Here is a 19633-nt window from a genome sequence, read left to right on the forward strand (position 1 = left end):
TGAATAAAAATAAGAGATATCAAATTTTCTTCTATATTTTCCACAGTTGTCCTTCATAGGACAACTGTAAAATATATTAACATCACATTTAAATGGATCCAGGAAAATTATAGTCCATCAATTTTACATAATTCATCAAAGGCATCATAGAAGTGTTCTTCAGGCAAGTTAGTTAGACTAACAGGAGGAACTTGCTGAAATATTATTTTAGTCTGAAGTCTAAATTCTAGAGGACGTCCTGGGTATTGGAAGAGACAAACCCACATTTTGAAATTCCCAGATTTTGACTCCTTCCAGTGCCGTTGATGCTCCTCTTCAATGGTGGTGGGACTATGCTAAGTAGGGGGTGGCACCAGGGGCATCAGCGCTTGTCTGACAGTTGCTGGTAGATGTTTTGCTGGGCAAGGGTCTCATTACGGGTGCAACTGGGCAGTGAGATGTCAATGTATTAAAGTAGAGTAGATGGCATGTGTCACAGTCCGAGATGGGCAAGGCCATCGGGTGGGGGGGGGGTGGTGGAGGCTATGAGGAATGAATCCACACACATAACAGTTCGTAGAATAACGGCAATGTTCAGCCACCATTCTGGTCAGGCTAAGGTGAGTGTTTGTAGAAGTAGACTGGTCCTGTGTCGTGTCTGTTGATGAGGAAAAACAGCATTTGAAGGGAGACGTGCTGTTTTGAAGAAATTATTCCGTGTTGAAGCAGATGTTAAAGTCATAAAGTCATCAGGGAAGAGGTTGTTAGCGCCTCGCCCTGACTCTGTTGTTTGTGTATCAAGGAGCCACAGGAGCAGTGTTCCTGTCACGAGGGATGTCACCAGTTGTAGCGTCCAACGGTGTGTGGTCAGCTGGGTCTTGGTCCATGTCACCGTTCTTGTGGGGTAGTGGACTTCTTTAGCGAGCAGCGTGGATCCATCTAAGCTGGACGAGCATTCCTTCTTTAGTGCTGTTTCACATATACAAAGTCACTATAGGTTGGATGTTGTGACAGTCACCGTCAGCGGGAGAAGCCTGGTCTTTGTTTAGCTGTGAGTGCAGAGCTTTGACAGAAGGACACAGTACTTTGCAAAAGTTCAGTGGCCACATAACCATCAGAATAAGGTCTAACTGTGAAAGCGGGGGAAGAGGAGTTGATATTGGTCCGCCCATTGATACCTCATGGTGTAATAGATCAGTCTTTTTGTTTACTATGCTTCTCATAGTCATTAAGACAATGGGCAACGGCTTCAGTCCATTTAAAAATATATATATTTTTAAATATTTAAAAAGCTTTAGTCCAAAAAAAATGAAATATCACCAATTACAAGAAAATATTCAATAGTACAGCATTGTATTAAGTCTATTAGCATATTTACAAAGGGTCCACAGTGATTCTTAGCATGTGAAATAATTGTTAAATAAATAATTATTCCAGTTCTTCTGTACTTTTTTTGGAGTATAGGAACCCTCTTTACATTACGGTAAATATATGACGCAAGAGGCATATTAACTATTAACCCAATATTTATTTTGTAACATGTACAACAACATTTTACAACTAGAAACACAACAAGAGTCAGTTCTGGGCTACTGTAGAAATATGGCGGCCGGCTCCGTGAAGAGGACCCTCTCCATATGTAGATAAACCAGGCTCATTGTAAGGTAACGAAAACACAGAGATTCTTAGTTTTAGGTGATTACGCACTAAAGAATACATACTTTATAATATTATATTATATTTCTGCCAATAAATCATCCTTAATGCTATACACTGTTCCTTTAAGTAAAGTGAAAAAATATAATTAAATCTACACAAGAATAACACACACAATGTTGCAGCCAGGAATTCTAGGTTCAAAACCTTTAAAATATAGAGAAACACAATGAAATTAAAACAAACAATGAAGTATTAAAGAGGGGAAAAAAGTTTATTTAAAAAAAAAAAAAAAGTCTTATATTTCAAACCATCTAAAGGACATTTGTCGGACTACAATCTATGCCCTCATCCATCGGCTCTGACTCTGAGCCAGAAACCTCAGCAGCACTCATATACACCAAACCTCCCAGTGTCATTTATATCTATATTCTGAAGGATTTTAACAGAGGGGTTTGTTCATATATCATTCATAGCCTGATTTATAGAACTTTTTTAAATGATTTTTTTTTAGCTGTTGGACAGTATTTTCTCATTTATTGAGTGATAAAAAGAGAATGCCCTCTGTAAAAACATTTGATTCTAATATGTCAACAAAATGAAACCACAACTTTGAACCTGACTTTATTCAATCTTCAGATTTCGGATCTGGAAATGTATGCAAATTAACACATATTTCATGAGATAATGCCTCACTTGCATATTTAAACATACATTTTCAGAAAACTTTTAATAATAAAAAAAATAATCTTAGTGTAAATGTAAAAGTAATCCACTGGGGAAGTTTCATGGTGGTATCTGTTTAGATTTTTTTGTTTTTTTCCCCCTATTCTCCTGGGTTGTCTCCCCTTTGGTATATTTTGATGCTAATACTTTTCTTCTTTTACTTAAGTAGGAGTTTGAACGCATGCCTTTTATTTGTAGACTAAGAGAGTATTTCTATACTGTAGTAGTGCTACTTTTATTTAAGTAAAAGATCTGAAACCGCTATAAGGCCTCTTGAGTCCTTATACAAACAAACTCTAAAAACTCTGGACAAAATGCATTTTCATCACTGTACAATACTGGAGAAATATAATTTACTGAGCTTTGAGAATTTTAGATTATTTTCAAATTTGTGCCTCGTTTATATAATTCATAATGGTTTGGCCCCTCCTCCTCCACTGCGTGATTTTGTGCATTTTCGCTCAGTAGATTCTATTAGATCCTTAAGAAGATCTTCTATGCAAGATTGTACTGTACCATTTCGCCTCACTGCATTTGGGCAATTAGCTTTTTTTCTGTTAAGGCCACAAATCAGGGGAACACCCTGCCTGACGACGTGAGGAGCTGCAGCTCTATCAGCACTTTCAAAACTTAAAACATCTGTTGAAAACTGCTCAGCTCTGTACTCACTGATCTTTATTCTATGGTCTTCATGACTCGCTTTTACTTGACAAGCATACTTTGTGATGTGCTATTGTGTGTAGCTGTGTATTGTGCGTTTTGTATGTTCTTTCTTGTATGACTAGTATGTTTATTCTACAGATGTGAATCAGTTTAAACTTTAAGCACCGTACCAGATTATAGCTTTAAGGTTTAAAGCTATAATCTGGTACGGTGCATCAAATGGTGACATTTATGTTTTAAACTGTACATGGTCCCTTTTAAATCAAATAAAATAAAAAAAGAATACTTCTTCCACCACTGCTTACACACTTAAACAGCGTGCGTAAACTTTGTTGGCCTGTGTAACAGAACAGAGGCTGCATGGAATTCCATAAAAGGAGGGTGGGGGGTTATATAATCTATGTGGAGCTAGAGAGAGGGGTGGGAGAAACGGAAGAGTTGAGGGGCGCGCCTCTACTCTACTTTTCTTGCCTCCTCCTGATCAGGGCTCATTCCTCTCCTGTCTTTTGTCCAAGAAAACCCGTGCGTAATGGTGGAGCGGAGGATGAACTCCTTAGTGAAATTGGCGCTCGTCCTCTTCGTCCTCGTCTCCATCATCCTCAACATCGTCCTGATCGGCATCCACTCCAGCAGGGCGCCCAAATGCTCCGCGCAGCGCGTCTACCCGCTGAGGCGCAAACACGACGAGCGCAGCAGCCTCGTGTTCTCCGACCTCACCCTGGAGGAGTACAACCAGGTCCAGAAATACATGCTCCAGCAGAAACACTTGAACATCTCCACCAGAATCCTCACCGAGCCGTCGGAGAACTTCTTGTTTCTAATAGAGCGATGTCTGCCCAAGAAAGCGGACGCGCTGCTTTACCTGGACGATAAAGACGCCAGTTGTCCGGTTAGAGAGGCGACCGTGGTGGTCTTCCACGGTGCCCTAGGACTCATTAAGGAGTACGTAGTGGGGCCTCTTCCAGACCCGAAATACCACCGAGATGTCACCAAGGAGAGGTACCACATGGATCTGCCTATGACTGCGCGCACCGTCACCGTGGGCGAATACGAACTGCTTTTCCATTTGTTCCAGAAGACCTGCGCCAAGATGGAGAAGCTCATGAAGGAGAGCTTCGACGTGGATGTGAAGAAGAATAAGCTGAACCCGTTCGAGCAGATGCCCCGTGGAGTCCGCTCCGGAGACAGAAAGACCTGGGTGGCCTTCTTCAGGGACATGAGCGGCATGTACCTGCACCCGGTGGGCTTCGAGATGCAGATTAACCACGAGAGCCTGAACGCGTCACAGTGGAAGGTGGAGCGGCTGCTTTATAACGGAAAATACTTCGACACGGTGGAAGAACTCGTGGATAAATACGACACGGGAAAAGTTGAGAAGATAGTTTACAAAGAGTCGCCTGATTATGGTTCACTGAAACCGAAAAACAAGCCTTTGCAGGTCGGTCCGCAGCAGTTTTACGCAGAAGGTAAGCGCTTCAGTGTCCACAACAACCACGTCCTCTACCTGGACTGGAGCTTCTCCTTCGGGCTCAGCTCGCTCACCGGCATGCGCGTGTTCGACGTGCGTTTTAAAGACGAGAGGATAATATACGAGCTGAGCGTGCAGGAGGCCATGTCGGTGTACGGTTCGGTGACTCCCGGGATGATGCTGACTAAGTTTTTGGACTCGAGTATCGGCATAGGGCGCTTCGCACACGAGCTGGTCCGCGGTGTGGACTGCCCCATCCAGGCCACTTACGTGGACACGTACCGGTACATAGATGTGGACGCTCCGGTGAGGTTTAGGAATTCAATCTGCGTGTTCGAGCACAACATGGGTCAGCCCCTGAGGAGGCACTTCGCTGACTTTTTCCACAACAGCTACGGGGGGATGGTGAACAGCGCGCTGGTGTTCAGGACGATCACGGCTATTGGAAACTACGACTACATGTGGGATTTCATCTTCTACCAGAGCGGGTCGGTGGAGGCTAAGGTGCACGCCACAGGCTACATCTCCTCTTCTTACCTGGTGGACGGGAGTCTGAAACACGGACACCAGGTGGCGGACAAGGTGCTGGGGAACATCCACACCCACTTTCTCAACTTCAAGGTGGACTTAGACGTGTTGGGTGAGTAGTGGCGGTGCATTTCAAACTGTTTATCTGTTGCAGGGCAGAGAGCAATATCTGGGTAATATGAAAATACCTATAATAAGATAAGATAAGATAAGATGAACCTTTATTAATCAAACATCAGCAACAAGCAACAACAGCAAACAGAGTGAAACACAGGAGAGGTAAAGGTATACAAAAATTATAAAAACAACAATAGAGATATAAAAGATACAGAGTGAATGGGTGAACAAAGTGTGTGCAGTCCGTCAATAAATAAATGTAGGATTTACAATAAATAAATGTAATATGTACATATGTGCAGTCTATAAAGTGGTATATAGGATGTATAGTGTAAAGTAAGTTTAAAGTGCGCCAGTGGTTAGAGTCCAGGATGGTTGCAGATAGTGCATGTTTAAAGGTAGATCGTGCATGTTTAAAGGCAGACAGTGCATGTTTAAAGGCAGATAGTGCATGTTTAAAGGTCGACAGTGCATGTTTAAAGGCAGACAGTGCATGTTTAAAGGCAGATAGTGCATGTTTAAAGGTCGACAGTGCATGTTTAAAGGTAGACAGTGCATGTTTAAAGGCAGATAGTGCATGTTTAAAGGTCGACAGTGCATGTTTAAAGGTAGACAGTGCATGTTTAAAGGCAGATAGTGCATGTTTAAAGGTAGATCGTGCATGTTTAAAGGTAGACAGTGCATGTTTAAAGGTAGATAGTGCATGTTTAAAGGTAGATAGAGCATGTTTAAAGGTAGACAGTGCATGTTTAAAGGTAGATAGAGCATGTTTAAAGGCAGATAGTGCATGTTTAAAGGTAGACAGTGCATGTTTAAAGGTAGATAGAGCATGTTTAAAGGTAGACAGTGCATGTTTAAAGGCAGATAGTGCATGTTTAAAGGTAGACAGTGCATGTTTAAAGGCAGATAGTGCATGTTTAAAGGTAGACAGTGCATGTTTAAAGGCAGATAGTGCATGTTTAAAGGCAGATAGTGCATGTTTAAAGGTAGATAGAGCATGTTTAAAGGTAGATAGTGCATGTTTAAAGGCAGATAGTGCATGTTTAAAGGCAAATAGATCATGTTTAAAGGCAGATAGAGCATGTTTAAAGGCAGATGGTGCATGTTTAAAGTTCTTAAAGTCCTAATAGTTCTCATATGGGGGTCAGCCTTGGTTGTGGAGCCTGATGGCTACCAGCATGAAGGACTGACCCAGGCATTTTGTGTTGTGCCGAGGGAGGGGGTAAATATTCATTTTATAATAACTGATAAGGTCAAGTATCATAACAATATTTATTTGCTGGTCACTCACTAACATTTTTTTTGCAAGGATCATAGTGTATTATAATTCCTATAAAGTTGTAATAATATTTGTATAATGCATTATAATAACTGTTATAATGCATTCTAATGTGATTATGACTTACATTATGGGCGTTGTTTGCTTTAAGTTAAGCCAAACTCCATTTTAACAACCTTTTGTGTGTTGTTCTTGCATAGATTTTATGACATTTCTCACTTTACTGCATGAATATATATATACATTTTTAGATGCATCATTTAAGTCACAACTGAAAGCAAAATGGAATAATCCATTTACCATTTTACTTTTCATATACCTTTATGCACATTCTCTGACAATCTGAAAATGCAAAAGCCATTTGACATGTCATTTTCAAAGAGTAACCTTTAAAGCTTTATGGTTGATTGTTAATTCAAATATTTGAATACGATCAGCCATAACATTAAGACCACTGACAGGTGAAGTGAATAACATTGATTATCTCGTTACAATGGCACCTGGCAGTGGGGGGATATATTAGACAGCAAGTGAACATTTTGAACTTTGAACTTTGTGTTGGAAGCAGAAAAAATGGGCAAGCGTAAGGATGTGAGCGACTTTGACAAGGGCCAAATAGTGCTGGCTAGACGACTGGTTCAGAGCATCTCCAGAACTGCAGCTTGCGGCTCTCACAGATGGCAGTTGGACAGCAGACCTCAGATCAGCTCTTACTGCTTGTTTTCCTCCGGTCTGTGAAATCTTGCAGATGCCGTTAGGAGCACCGGAGGACACAGAGGCACATGATTTTTTTTCAGGTTACCTGTTTCATGTACTACTGTCACAATATAGTGACCGTTTTCTAGAAATAACTTTTTTTAATCATATTTGCTCCAATCTCGCCTACTTCAGCTTTAAGTTTGAAAACACAGCCTCATCGATGTGTGAGACAGCAGCGTGACAGAGTATTCTGCAACGCTTTCACATATTTCCTCTGCTCTGTCATGACTGTGCTACGGAAATCAGGTTATTATCTAACTGATTTGCTGAATTGCACCAGCCCAGCTGCCATTTCACCCCGGGCAGATAAACAACTACTTCCGGTAGATAAGTAGAACCAGCTTACTCAGTCCCGCCTTCCGAGAATCATTGACAGATTGCTAGAACTTGAAAATGAAAATGCACTTTACATTTACCATTTAATTTAGTCAGGGGAACAGCGTGACAGCATTGAAATGTAATTGCAATTGGGGGCAATGCTTTTTAATTTTCACATTTGAATATTGAATGAATGAAATGTCAATTGGCTTTTGAATTTTCATTTTCAAATGGTCAGAAGGAATGTCGTTGAAGGTGTATTCACATTGAAATGGTATATGGGTTGTTACATTTTAATTTTAATTGTGACTTAAATGATGCATCTAAGAAATGCAAAATTAAGTTACAATATTTATATTGCATTTTAATTTTCAAATTTGAATTAATGTTGAATATTGTCAAATAATGCAGAGTTGGTCTTTGAAAATGAAATGTCAAATGGCTTTTCATTTTAATATTGTCAGAGAATGCCCATGCTCGTAGTGAAAATGCGAATTGCATGATTGAATTTGAATTAAAATGTTGACCCAATTAATTCATATGTAAGTGGGAAATGAAATTACATTTTAATTTTAATTTAGTCCACCAAATGCTTCCGTAGACAGGGAACTACAGGAGTATCAAAATGCCCAATGCAGGTTTGTATTGGCTTTCAAACTACAACAGAAAACAAGTATTATTACAAACATTTTTGCTTAATTTCCCCCGCAGGAGTGAAGAATTTTTTCCAGACAAAAGACATGGAATATGTCAATATGTCGCTGCCGTGGATGCCTGATCACTCAGCTATGGTCCCTCAGCTGGTGGAAAAGCAACTGAAAACAGAACAGGTCTGGCCTCTTTCGCTTCCTTTAAATAGTTAATTGCATTTAGGTTTCTTTTAAGAGCATTTAGAGGAGAGTGTGCAACAAATGTCACGAACTACATTCAGACATTTGACAGCGTGGAGACGGCATGAAGTGGGGTTGGGCCGATAGACGATGACCTCGGGGATCGACGATGGTCAGAACGATCGCTGATAGCCGATGCCTTTGCCAATATCAAGACGATATTTGTCTCTTTTAATTTATATTTAATGCTGTTAAATATACTGTTGAGTTTATATTAATGCAATCTATTTGTTATAAATTTCAACATGAACATAATCCAAAATGAACACATTATTAATTAATTAAAATCCAAGTGAAAGAAAAAGCTTCTTTCTGCTAAAGCCTACACATCTGTTCTGTAAGTCACATTTCCTGCATTCTCCTTTGACAAAAAAAGGTTTCACTATGGAGTTCAGTGGCTGTGCGTAAAGCAGCCAGAAAACTAGTAGTGCTCTGTCTACATAAATGGGGAACTACTTTTAATATAACCAATCAAATCCTTTTATTTTGAACTGTAAATAATAAACTAGTAACGTCACCAAGTTAGAAGCAGGAGGTCACAGAGAATTATCACAAACTTTGCAGTTCACCTTAGCTGTATGTAACATTTTAGCCTCTTTCAGCTCAGGTTTTACAGCCCGTAAACTCGGTCTCATTAATCTCGTTTACAGCAACAGCAAGCCAGCTGTTAAAAAGCTCTATAACCCGCCACACACTCCCTGTTCAGCACCAAACAGCAGACAGACACAGTTAGAGATTAGCTGGCGAACATAGTGGGGGCATTTAGCAGCTAAAATGCTAATGTTGCTCTGTAACTGCTGGATGTGTAAATAGGCAAATGTTTTTTTAACACCATTCATCATAACAACTTTATACAGTGATGTAAGTGTTATGTTTATAGGTTGTTCTGCTGTCAGTTCGCAGGCCGGACACCGAAGTGGCCGCTCAGCTGCAGCACATTAAATAGCATGTAAACACACCTGCATATATTTTCGTGGCCAGTTTAGATGCTGGTGTCACTGTCCATGGCTTGTAAGCTATAGTACAAGTTTGTTTAGATCGCCCCTCTGTTCCCCTGTTGGGTTTCAGCCTGCCGGCTCCACTGTCAATCAAACGCCGACACCAACAAGCTCCTTCAGAGGCTGAGAAAAAATGAAACATTTCTGATATTTCCACAAAGGCCTTTGTTTCTTTCTTAACAAAAAATGATTAACAAAAAAAATTAAAGAAACATTTTGATATTATTTTTATTGCATAAAGGGATGATTTATGATGATTCCAGTTGGACTTTAAACAGTGACTTTATTGGCGCTATTGGTTCTATTTTTAAGAGACTTGAGCTGCCTGATATCCTGCAATATTAAGATCAGGCAGCTCAAGTCTTTTTAAACTTGTCAAATAGCCCAATTATGATTTATTACTGACAACCCATAATGTGCTCATAGCCTACGTTTTTTTCTACGACTTTTGAAAAAGATTTTTTAATGCCAGAATCAATTTATTTGGTTCATTTGAGTATATGCTGAGGTGGAAGGAAGTTACCGCTTTTATTGTTGTAATGCTAGTAACGTGACGTCACATCAGTTACGTATCCGCCAACCAAAACAAACGGCAGTGAGCCGTGACGAGAAAATAGAAAACGTTGGAGGGTTCGCTTGGATACGACCTGCACCCTTACATGTTAAATCCAGCGTGGTAAACACTACACATCCAGTAAAGTATGGAAACACTTTGGGTTTCACACAATACCAGGAAAAGCAGAGCTAGACATCACGGCTAAAGCTGCATTCCTGTCACGGACAGGAAACGTTATCATATCGCGGTAACGTGCGGTCGAGCCGGCCGTCACTCTCATCTCCGTGGTCAAATGGGCCGACCCATATACTGACATTTATGTTAAATGCATTCAAACTGCCCCGATGGAGCGGACCATGGATGTATAACGAGAACGGAGCTGACGGGAGAGCTAGAGACGGACTTGGAGAAGTTAGAGGAAGTATACACGTGGGACTACGTCCGGTTTTCAAAATAAGGTGTTAACAAAGGGAACTGTATATACAAAATAAAAAAATAAAAAAAGTCCCTAGAAGTGTATGATTCAACCTTTTCCCATGGTCTAGTGTTAAAAAAGTTAGCAAAAATCTCAATAAATCGTAATATCAGATTGCAATACTTAAAAATCGCAATACAAATCGAATCGGCACCCGAGTATCGTGATAGTATCGAATCAGGAGATAGGTGTATCGTCCCAGCCCTACTGTTTATTAAAATTAACTTGTTTCTTAATCCACCAGAGTTGCAGCCAAGTAACTCTTGAATCTTGAGTAGCTGCATTCACACGAGATCAGGCGGTGATTGTTAATTGTCGCAGTTAATGGGCCATTAAAGTGACTCGCCTGGACCTCCGCACAACCCTGCGGTGTACCGCCGTAACGCCTGATCTCGTGCGAATGCGGCCTAATGTCTACTGTGACACCTCCACAGGAGGCAGCTCTGCGCTACGGCACCAAGACTCCTCGCTACCTCCACATCGCCAGCAACAAGACCAACAAATGGGGTCATCAGCGCTCCTACAGGCTGCAGGTGTTCAGCTTCACAGGGGACCACCTCCCAGAGAGCCAGCCCGATGAAAGGGCCATGTCCTGGGCCAGGTGAGACTGGACAGCCGCAATTAAAAAAAAAAATCACATTCTCAGACGTTAATGATGATTGATGGTTAAAAGTTGTGTTAGACAAGATGTTCTGAATTTCATAATGATTCATTTTTGGACCACTTTCAGTTTTTATGTTGTCACTGGGCCACATATTACATAAAAGATGACATTAAATCTCACCTATATGCAGACAACATACTGCTGTATGTTACCCTAAGACCTGGTGTCTCTTAACTTATCATGTTTTGTTTTTTTTAAAAGTGATGATGGTGGTTAAGTCATGGTTTCTCCAACTGAGGATCTCAAGTCAAAATCAAATCATGTTTAACATTCACAGATAAGAAGCAAGTAGTCCGTTCTTTCATCTCCCCTTATTTGGAGTATTCCACTTCTCTTCATTCAGTCTCAGCCGAAAGACAATCACTCGTCTCCAGCTTATTCAAGTATTTTAACAAATATAAGAAAAAGAGAACACATCATTTTTGCCTCTCTTCATCCCGATGTGTGTCAGAATTGATTTTAAGATCCTGCTAAAGACCTTTAAAGCAAGACTATGTAACTTGGTTTTGAAAGTAACAAAATCTTCTTTTTACAGAATTTGTAATCAATAAAACACACCTTTAATCAAATCAATGCACTCAGTGGTTTTGCTGCTACAGCCTTACTTTGTCTGGTCAGACAGCATGGTTTCCTAATACGTTCCCACACAACGAAACTGCGTTGTCAATTACGTTGTGAAGGAAGAAATATTTCTCCCTGATTACGTGTGTTTTTGACGACTCACAAGTAGGCTATGTTGCTAATCGATGTCCATGTAGGGAAGAGGACAGGGTGCACGGGTGGGTCAACACGGGACTATCATCCCGGAGACTGCGGTTTGTGTCGTGTGTGAAACCAAAAGTCACCGTTGTTGTTGAAAACATTACAAAAATGAACTAACATTATCAAAAAGAATGTGAAGAAGTAACAGTTTTGAGGTTATGTCAAATATGTCAATGTATTGTGCTGCAGAGCTATCTACTGCCAAACAGCAAGGTTCAGCCCGTACATTCTTGTAAAACCACTTGTTCCTCAATATGCGATAGTGAGTCATTTAGCGCAAGTCTGCCCTCAGTCTAGAGAATGAAGAAGTAGAGCTGCACCAGAGGCTTGACAGTAATACATCCATGGTCTGTGTGCGTTTTAGTTTGTTTATTGGATTAAACCCAAAGTGGCAGAAACGAGAAAATGACTCGCCTCGTCCTCCCCGCCGCAGGGAGTGTTGCTATACCATTGTTCCGAAGCCCGTTATTCCCAAACCCCAATAGTCCGAAAAATGTCCCGACAACCCCAACAGAAGCACATGGCTAATTATTATGCAAAATGACGTAATTGGGCCTCTCCGGATGATATTTGTTTTCCTACCATGGCGAAAGCATGATCCGTCCTACTCTGCCTCTGGTTGGCTTACCCTGATATTCTTACCCTAAACCAAACTAATCTCACTCCTCATGCCTAAACCTAACTAACCCAACCAATGATGTCACTGCATAATAATTAGCCATGTGCTTATGTTGTTGCACAGAAAGTGAGTATTTTCAGAGCAAAGGGCTTTCGGAACAATGGGCCGAGTGAACAACGGGCAGTCCCCGCCAGGAGGCTGCTTCGCCGGGAGTAGAGCGTGTGGCAGCTCCGAGTGACGTACCCCTAGTTAGCTCAAATTCAGCTAGTGTAAACCCCAGCACTGTGGGGTCTGATCCCAGGGAACTGACCCAACTACCCGACAGATCAGCAAACTTTCTATGAAGATGTCACCTTGGGCTGTGGAAATTATATTGGGCAATTTTCATTTCATTTTCATTCATGACCCATCATTTAAAGTTAGCCAGATTTTCCCCTAGCCTTAACAATGCTGCTAATGTTGGCATTAGACATAAAAAAAAAACATTGACATTCAACAGAATCTGGGGATCATTCAATAGCAACGTTCTTGTTTGGTGATAGTGTTGAAATCCCCTTCTAGCCACAACACAGCCGTATATATCGAGCGTAGCGTTAGTTCATGCGGGCCATGATGTCAAGCTCTGCTCATACAATGGCGATCAGCTGATAACAGCTGATCTTAAACCAGCCCAATCAGCTGACAGATCAGCTGATTCCTCTCTATGCATTCATTGGTCAATTTCATACAGGGCACCTTATTTAAGCTGCTTCAGCCGGCCTACCGTTGCTGCTTCCTCTACAAGCCGCTCGCAACCCACCTCCACCCCACCACCTCCTTTTAATACTGTTTCTAGGGCTGGGCGGTATGGCCTAGGATAATATCGCGATATTTTAGGCTATATCGCAATATTTTCAAATATCCTCTAAGCACTTCATAAATGCTCAATTTAACCCTTTGATGCATACAATCACACCAATATTATGATCTTGTAGTCCCTGCAGTATATGTCTGCATTAAAATCTCTGTTGATATTCATTAGTGGTTCTTTGGAACAATTTTAATCTTTCATACAAAAAGGGTTGGCTTGGAAACATTACATGACAATTTGTGTTCGATGTTCGCGATGTAGTCGTTTTCTGTACCGCAGGGGGACAAGCCGCGATACATCGACTATATTCGATGTGTCGCCCACCCCTAACTGTTTATGACTTAATCAATGTCAATTCTGTTGTCATTGATTCCGGCTCTGTTCTGCACCCAGGGGGGTCTTTGCTGCTGCTCTCCCTGCCTTTGGCTTTCCATGTGTGCACATGGAAGGGCAAGGAGGAGTGCTCTCCTTGCCTCATGCTACCACGTAGGCTCGTGGATCCACGTATGCGCGTGGATGGGCAGGGAGGTCCCAGAGCAGAGCCATACCGCCAAATATAATGTATATATTACTGCAATGTAATAGTGTCTTTGACTAAAGTGGTCCTGACTGAACTTTAGGCATGGTTCTGCTGGCCATTCAAAGCCATCTCTCTCTCTGTGCCTTTTCTGTCTGTCTCCAGGTATAAGGTTGCCATCACCAAGCATAAGGACTTAGAGCAGACCAGCAGCAGTCTATACAATCAAGCCGATATGTGGACTCCAGCTGTCGACTTCAGCAAGTACATTGCAGACGACGAAAGCATCGAAGACGAGGTGCGTTGACATACGTAAACTTGAACTTAGACAACTTAGCTGAACGAATTTTGCATGATGTGTATGAAAATGTGCTTGCAGGACCTGGTTGCCTGGGTGACCACTGGCTTCCTCCACATCCCCCACTCCGAGGACATCCCCAACACGGTAACCGTGGGCAACGGGGGCGGGGTCCTGCTGCGACCCCACAACTACTTTGAAGGGGACCCGTCCATCCACTCTGCTGATGGGGTGTACATTGCCCCAGACAGCGCGGACAGCTGTGAAAACAATAGGATGGCCTGCGTTGCTAAAGAGACCTGCAGCCCCGTCTTTGAACCATTCACCTACCACGGCTTCGAAGGAGTCATGTCGTTTGACTAGGTGTTAGCCCTGATGAACTCAGAGGTATGCTTGGGTTTTTTTTGTCGATCTATCAAGAAGCTTGCGTCAATGTTATCATGTTTATAGAGGCAGTTTGGGACAGCAGATTATTTGTGTTTTAGAGGAACAGTGCGTAGTGTAAAACAAGGCCCACCTAAACAAAATCTATATTAGTTTAAGTGTATGCTATATTTAGAATATTTTCCGGCAGGGAATTGAACTGAGAGTGAAACTTATCGATAGTATTTTTGTCAACGGAGTGCTGGCTTTGAAGAGAGCATATATAACTTTCACTCTCAGTTCAATTCCCAATCGGAAAAGGCTGTCTGACGGCAAGATAAAGCGGTGAAAATATTCTAAATATAGCGTACACTTTCAGTGGGCCTTTCTTTTAAGTTGCTAAATTACGTTTAGCTGCTGCCGCTGCACACAGCAGCACATTGCTTCGCTCCTGTGTTGGTACTCCTGCCTGTTTCTCCAAATTGGGGGCATGCCGACCGCTGTCTGCTGTCGGTAATACACTGACTATGGATAAGTACCTAGTGCAGTGAAATAAACTATCAGCAGTCTAAGAATGTAGTAACAACAAGTGCCTTGCCTGATGACATTTCATTACCTTTACAAACTACCCTCAACTTAGCTGAAATCAGGTCACTAGCACTTTGCAACTTGGATCACTGAGAAATCACCCTCATTTATAAGGATGCTGTTATTCTATATTTTTCTTATTGTCAACAAATTCCACCAGACCTCTCATTACGTTCTCCATATCCTCAAACCCAAGCCCATCGGTTCCTACTCAAAACACAAAACTATTATATATATATTTTTTTAAAAAGGCTCAGGAATTTCCTAAAACAGCTGGTCACTGTAGTTTCCAGCAAACATTAACCACACTGGAGAAAATACTGCATTTAATGAGGACTATTTTCAGCTGATGATTAATCCACATCTGGTGCTCCAGTTTGTGGCAGTAGAACGGTGCAGGTGGGATTGAGTCAAACTAAACTAGAGTGTGTGTGTTCATGGTAATGAAGGAACATGTCAGCCAGCGTGGCTCATTGATGTGTTTTTAATAAATGGAGCTCTATGGCACAGAGGAAGAAGATATATCAAACTTTGGATAAACACACAATAAGTGTTAGTAGGATCACTCTATTGTTGGTTTCAGTCTGGACATGGGGTTTGTTGGGGGACTTGTTGACAATAACAAAAATATAAAGTATCACCAGACTTATGCTTTAAACTGAATGAAATGTCTCCGATCAATGCCATAAAGCATTGAGCTAATAACATACAGCAACTGTTTCAATATAAAGTGAATGTAATTGAAGATGGTGGACATAGTAAACATTATACCTGCTTAGCAAGTTAGCATTTAGCTCAGTGAACCACTGTGCAGCCTCAGAGAGCCACTAGCATGGCTGTAGACTCTTACGGCGGGTTCACGTCAGGAAACGAAAGCGCTGTGAAGCGTGGCGATTTTCGGAGAAGCGCTGCCTTTAAGCGTCCTTTTTGCGCCCATGTAAATCAGTTGAGCTACTCATCTTGCCATGCTCGCGATCCTCAGCGATAGTCGGCGTCTGGTCTATTTTCTGCGTGCCGCGAGGCGATTCTGACAAGAAAACACACTGACAATCTGATTCTGATGAGATGATAAAGTATGTATCCCACAAACGCCTTTGACTTCCCTCCCCCTCTCTCCCCCGCTGTTCTCCCAGAGTTTTAATTCCCCCGATTCCCGTCCAGTACCTCCTCCACCCAATCACATTTCAAAATCCATCCACTATATTTATTGGAAACAGCCGTGTGTCACTGCTGTTTGTGATTGTGGGTTTTAAATTATGTACTTCTTCCACATATTTGTCAGTTGTGTCTAAACAGAAAGCGAGAGAGAGAGAGGAGAAGACAGACAGAGACAGAGAGAGAGAGCTTTATAGTAAACAGCAGAGGAGCAGGATCACTTGTTGACCAGCGTGGAGGAATGTACTTCTGGTGAGAAGAGCCAGAGACGATTAACAGCGTGGTGCTTCCGTCCCTATATGAACCCGCTGTTAGTCTTGATGTGCCTTTTTTGGTGGTATCACCAAAGATAGCAATCAATAGTGAAGGTATTTTTTTTTCTTATTTTTACTTCAGTTATTACATCTGTAAAACCAAAGAGTTGAATTTGTCATCATTAGGAAATATCATTAGAAGTTATAAGCTAGTTCAATTTTAAGACTGTTCACAGCAAGTTGATATTTTATTCAGTAATAAAGTGCCTGGTATTGATCGATCAATTAATGTTTTTTTTTTCAAAAACGATATGATTACATCCTCAGAAATGTGGTCTATGGTTTCATATTTTTAAAGCAAAGCGGCAATTTTTTTGTGTCAAAATTTCAGTTATGTTTGCAATAATTTTTCTCTTTTATGCCAGCAATCACTTTTTAACATGGAGCCAAAATGAGAGACAGAATTCTTTGTTTCTCTATCTGTGTTTCTTACTTTATGAACCACTGTGATATAAACTGTGATATAAACATTTTAAACTGACACTGTAGAGTCAGCTGTGTGTAAAAATGTGCACTGAAAAATATGACCACCCGGTCCAAAGCAGGATCACTGTCTGATGTACGGCAAGCCATTTTAACATTTAATAGCTCGACGCGATATTCTTTAGAGATATCTGCAACGGCATTTTGCCTAGTCAAAACTCTAATTCAAGATATCCCCAACTCTATTACGGATATCTACAATTCAGTTGCGGATATCCACAACTGAATCATGACTAGTCGTAATTCCAGTTTCAGATATCTACAATTTAATTCTGACTAGTCAGTTCAAGATATCTTTAATTCCCCTCATTTAAAGATTTCTACATTGTCCTTTTTAGATATCTAAAATTAAATGTTGACCAGTCAGAATGACGTATATAGCTCTAACTGGTTCGCCACACGTTCCTCGATGATGAGCTCTTTCTATTTCATGTCATTGTCTAACTATCTGATCCACAGCTGTCCCTGATCGCTCGTCTCACAGCCGGCTGCACATAGAGACCGATGTTATGTGTCTGGCTCGGAGGACTGCTCGTTGTGATTAAAATGAGGTTGCAGCTTGTTGGTGTTTAAACTATGTTTTTCTCTCATGAGTTATTGATCCGGGAAATTTGAATCTGTGAATATCTTTCCAACTTTACCGAACTATCCGAGTCAGCAAAAGCTTCTGCTGACACTGTTCAGATGCTTTGTTGGGCCGATATCCAATGGGAAGCCTTGATGAGCAACGTCATGACAACAGTTCTGACTAGTCATTATGAGGTTTGAGATATCTGTAACTGTTATTTAGGATAGTCAGAACTGAAATACAGATATCTCTAACTGTCGTTTTGACTAGTCACAATGACGTTATAAATATCTGGAATAAGAATTACGACTAGTCAAAATGTAATTGTAGATATCTCTAATGTTAATTCTGGATATTCAAGCTTAGCTGTTAAATGTTAAAACGGCTGGTCATACTGATGTGGTCGAGGCTGGGACTAAATGACTGATGTCTGTTTCATTCTGTACTGTATAATTTTACTACAGTGCAAAATTCTGAAGGAATGTTGTTGTTGTTAGTTCCTGTCAAAATAAAAGAAGAGATTATTTGTGAAAGATGAAGTCTTTGCAAACAGACACACACTCACACACACACACACACACACACACACACACACTAGTTTTAAAAAAATTCTCACAAGATTTTGTGGAATTAGAAACATTTTGACTTTTAAATATTAGTGTTATTCAGTGGGGACATTTAAGGCTACTTATTACACGGCTGTGTTGAATACTCGATTCTGATTGGTCAATCACGGCATTCTGCGATCTGTTATTTCTGTATAGCAGACCGTTCGTTGCTGTGGGCGCAGCTCTGATGTCGGACCGTTTTTGTGTCAAAATATAGATTTCTTCAGTAAGTAGCCGTGTAATAAGCAGGATAATGTACAGCTAGCGGGTCATTGTTGTGAAAGAATCCCTGACAGTGTCACAACGATGACCGGCTCGCTGTACATTATCGCTTACTTAAAGCATTGCTAGACAGACAAAATATAATTTCAAGACACACAGACCGACAGTGAGTGTAACACATACAGAAATGGAGCAAATATGATTCATATTTGTAAAAATGGTCACTATAACCTGACAGTAGTGTATGAGACAGGTAATCTGAAAGAAATCATGTGCCTCTGTGTCCTCCGGTACTCCTAACGGCATCTAGAAGATTTCACAGACCTGAGAAAAACAACCAATCAGAGCTGATCTGGAGTCTGCTGTCTCTGAGCAGCTGTCAATCACTTCGACAACTCCGATCAAACGGTCAAACTGGTCTGCGCTGATCAAATATGAATCAATATTCTGTTACGTTAATGCCTTTTTCTCTCCTCAAATGTTTTCAGAAACATCTTGTAGTGTACTGTTTAGCTGTAAAATGAGAAAGTTTGTGACCCGGCAGCCATGTTGAGATCTGTTGAGGAAATACCAAGCACCACCCACCAGCCGGAGAACAGCCAATAGGGACACTCTCTCTCTGAAATGACCTGTGATTGGCCAAAGTCTCCCGTCACGGACTCAATTTTTTAAAGTCTGAAAACAGAGCCATGAGGAGGTGCAGAAGTCTGGTTTTCTCTCAGAACACTTGAATTACAATATGCTGAAAGGTTATTATGGAAATTTTTGCCCGATGGTGCCAAAATATTCTGCCTACTGCAGGTTTTAAGGAAGCAGGACTGTACCAGTCTATGCAGAAAACACAGATTTGCACCGTGAAGTGTGATGGAAACATGAGTGTTGCCACTTTAAAACATCTGGAACTCGTCAGCAAGGTCAGGGGGATCATGGGAGCTGATCTGGCCTGAGGCAAAAACAGTTCTCAAACACATCCTCAACACACGTCACAGAAAACCAACCGAACATGTAGAGTAGCTGGTGAGGGTTCATGATGATTCTGATTACATACCTCTTTCATGCAATCTGAATCATCATGGTGTATTATGAAAAAATGTTGGTAATTTTTTTCTTTTTTTTTTTAAGTTGTTTGTGAGTAAACTACAAAGTAAATTCCTGTTTTCAAAAGATGAAATGGTTAGTTCAAACAACAACAAAAATCCCCACACATCAT

At 41.1% G+C, this 19633-nt stretch overlaps 1 protein-coding gene across 1 annotated transcript; it reads left to right on the plus strand.

Annotated features, from left to right (window-relative positions):
* Positions 1-3451: 3451 nt before the first annotated feature.
* LOC141780042 (primary amine oxidase, liver isozyme-like) lies at positions 3452-18126 on the plus strand. Its single transcript, XM_074655103.1, has 5 exons — positions 3452-5132; positions 8205-8323; positions 10847-11013; positions 13990-14122; positions 14204-18126. The coding sequence occupies exons 1-5, from the start codon at positions 3554-3556 to the stop codon at positions 14483-14485; spliced, it is 2280 nt and encodes a 759-aa protein (XP_074511204.1). The 5' UTR covers positions 3452-3553; the 3' UTR covers positions 14486-18126.
* The last annotated feature ends 1507 nt before the right edge of the window (positions 18127-19633 follow it).

Source organism: Sebastes fasciatus, chromosome 13 (genome assembly GCF_043250625.1).
Source record: "Sebastes fasciatus isolate fSebFas1 chromosome 13, fSebFas1.pri, whole genome shotgun sequence".
Lineage (NCBI taxonomy): Eukaryota > Metazoa > Chordata > Actinopteri > Perciformes > Sebastidae > Sebastes > Sebastes fasciatus.

Excerpts from the sequence above, each read along its gene's own strand:
- LOC141780042 (XM_074655103.1), top strand. The coding sequence starts at position 3,554 with ATGGTGGAGCGGAGGATGAACTCCTTAGTGAAATTGGCGCTCGTCCTC. Across the intron at positions 5,133-8,204 it reads GGTGGACTTAGACGTGTTGG|GAGTGAAGAATTTTTTCCAG; the intron begins GTGAGTAGTGGC and ends TTTCCCCCGCAG. Across the intron at positions 11,014-13,989 it reads AGGGCCATGTCCTGGGCCAG|GTATAAGGTTGCCATCACCA; the intron begins GTGAGACTGGAC and ends GTCTGTCTCCAG.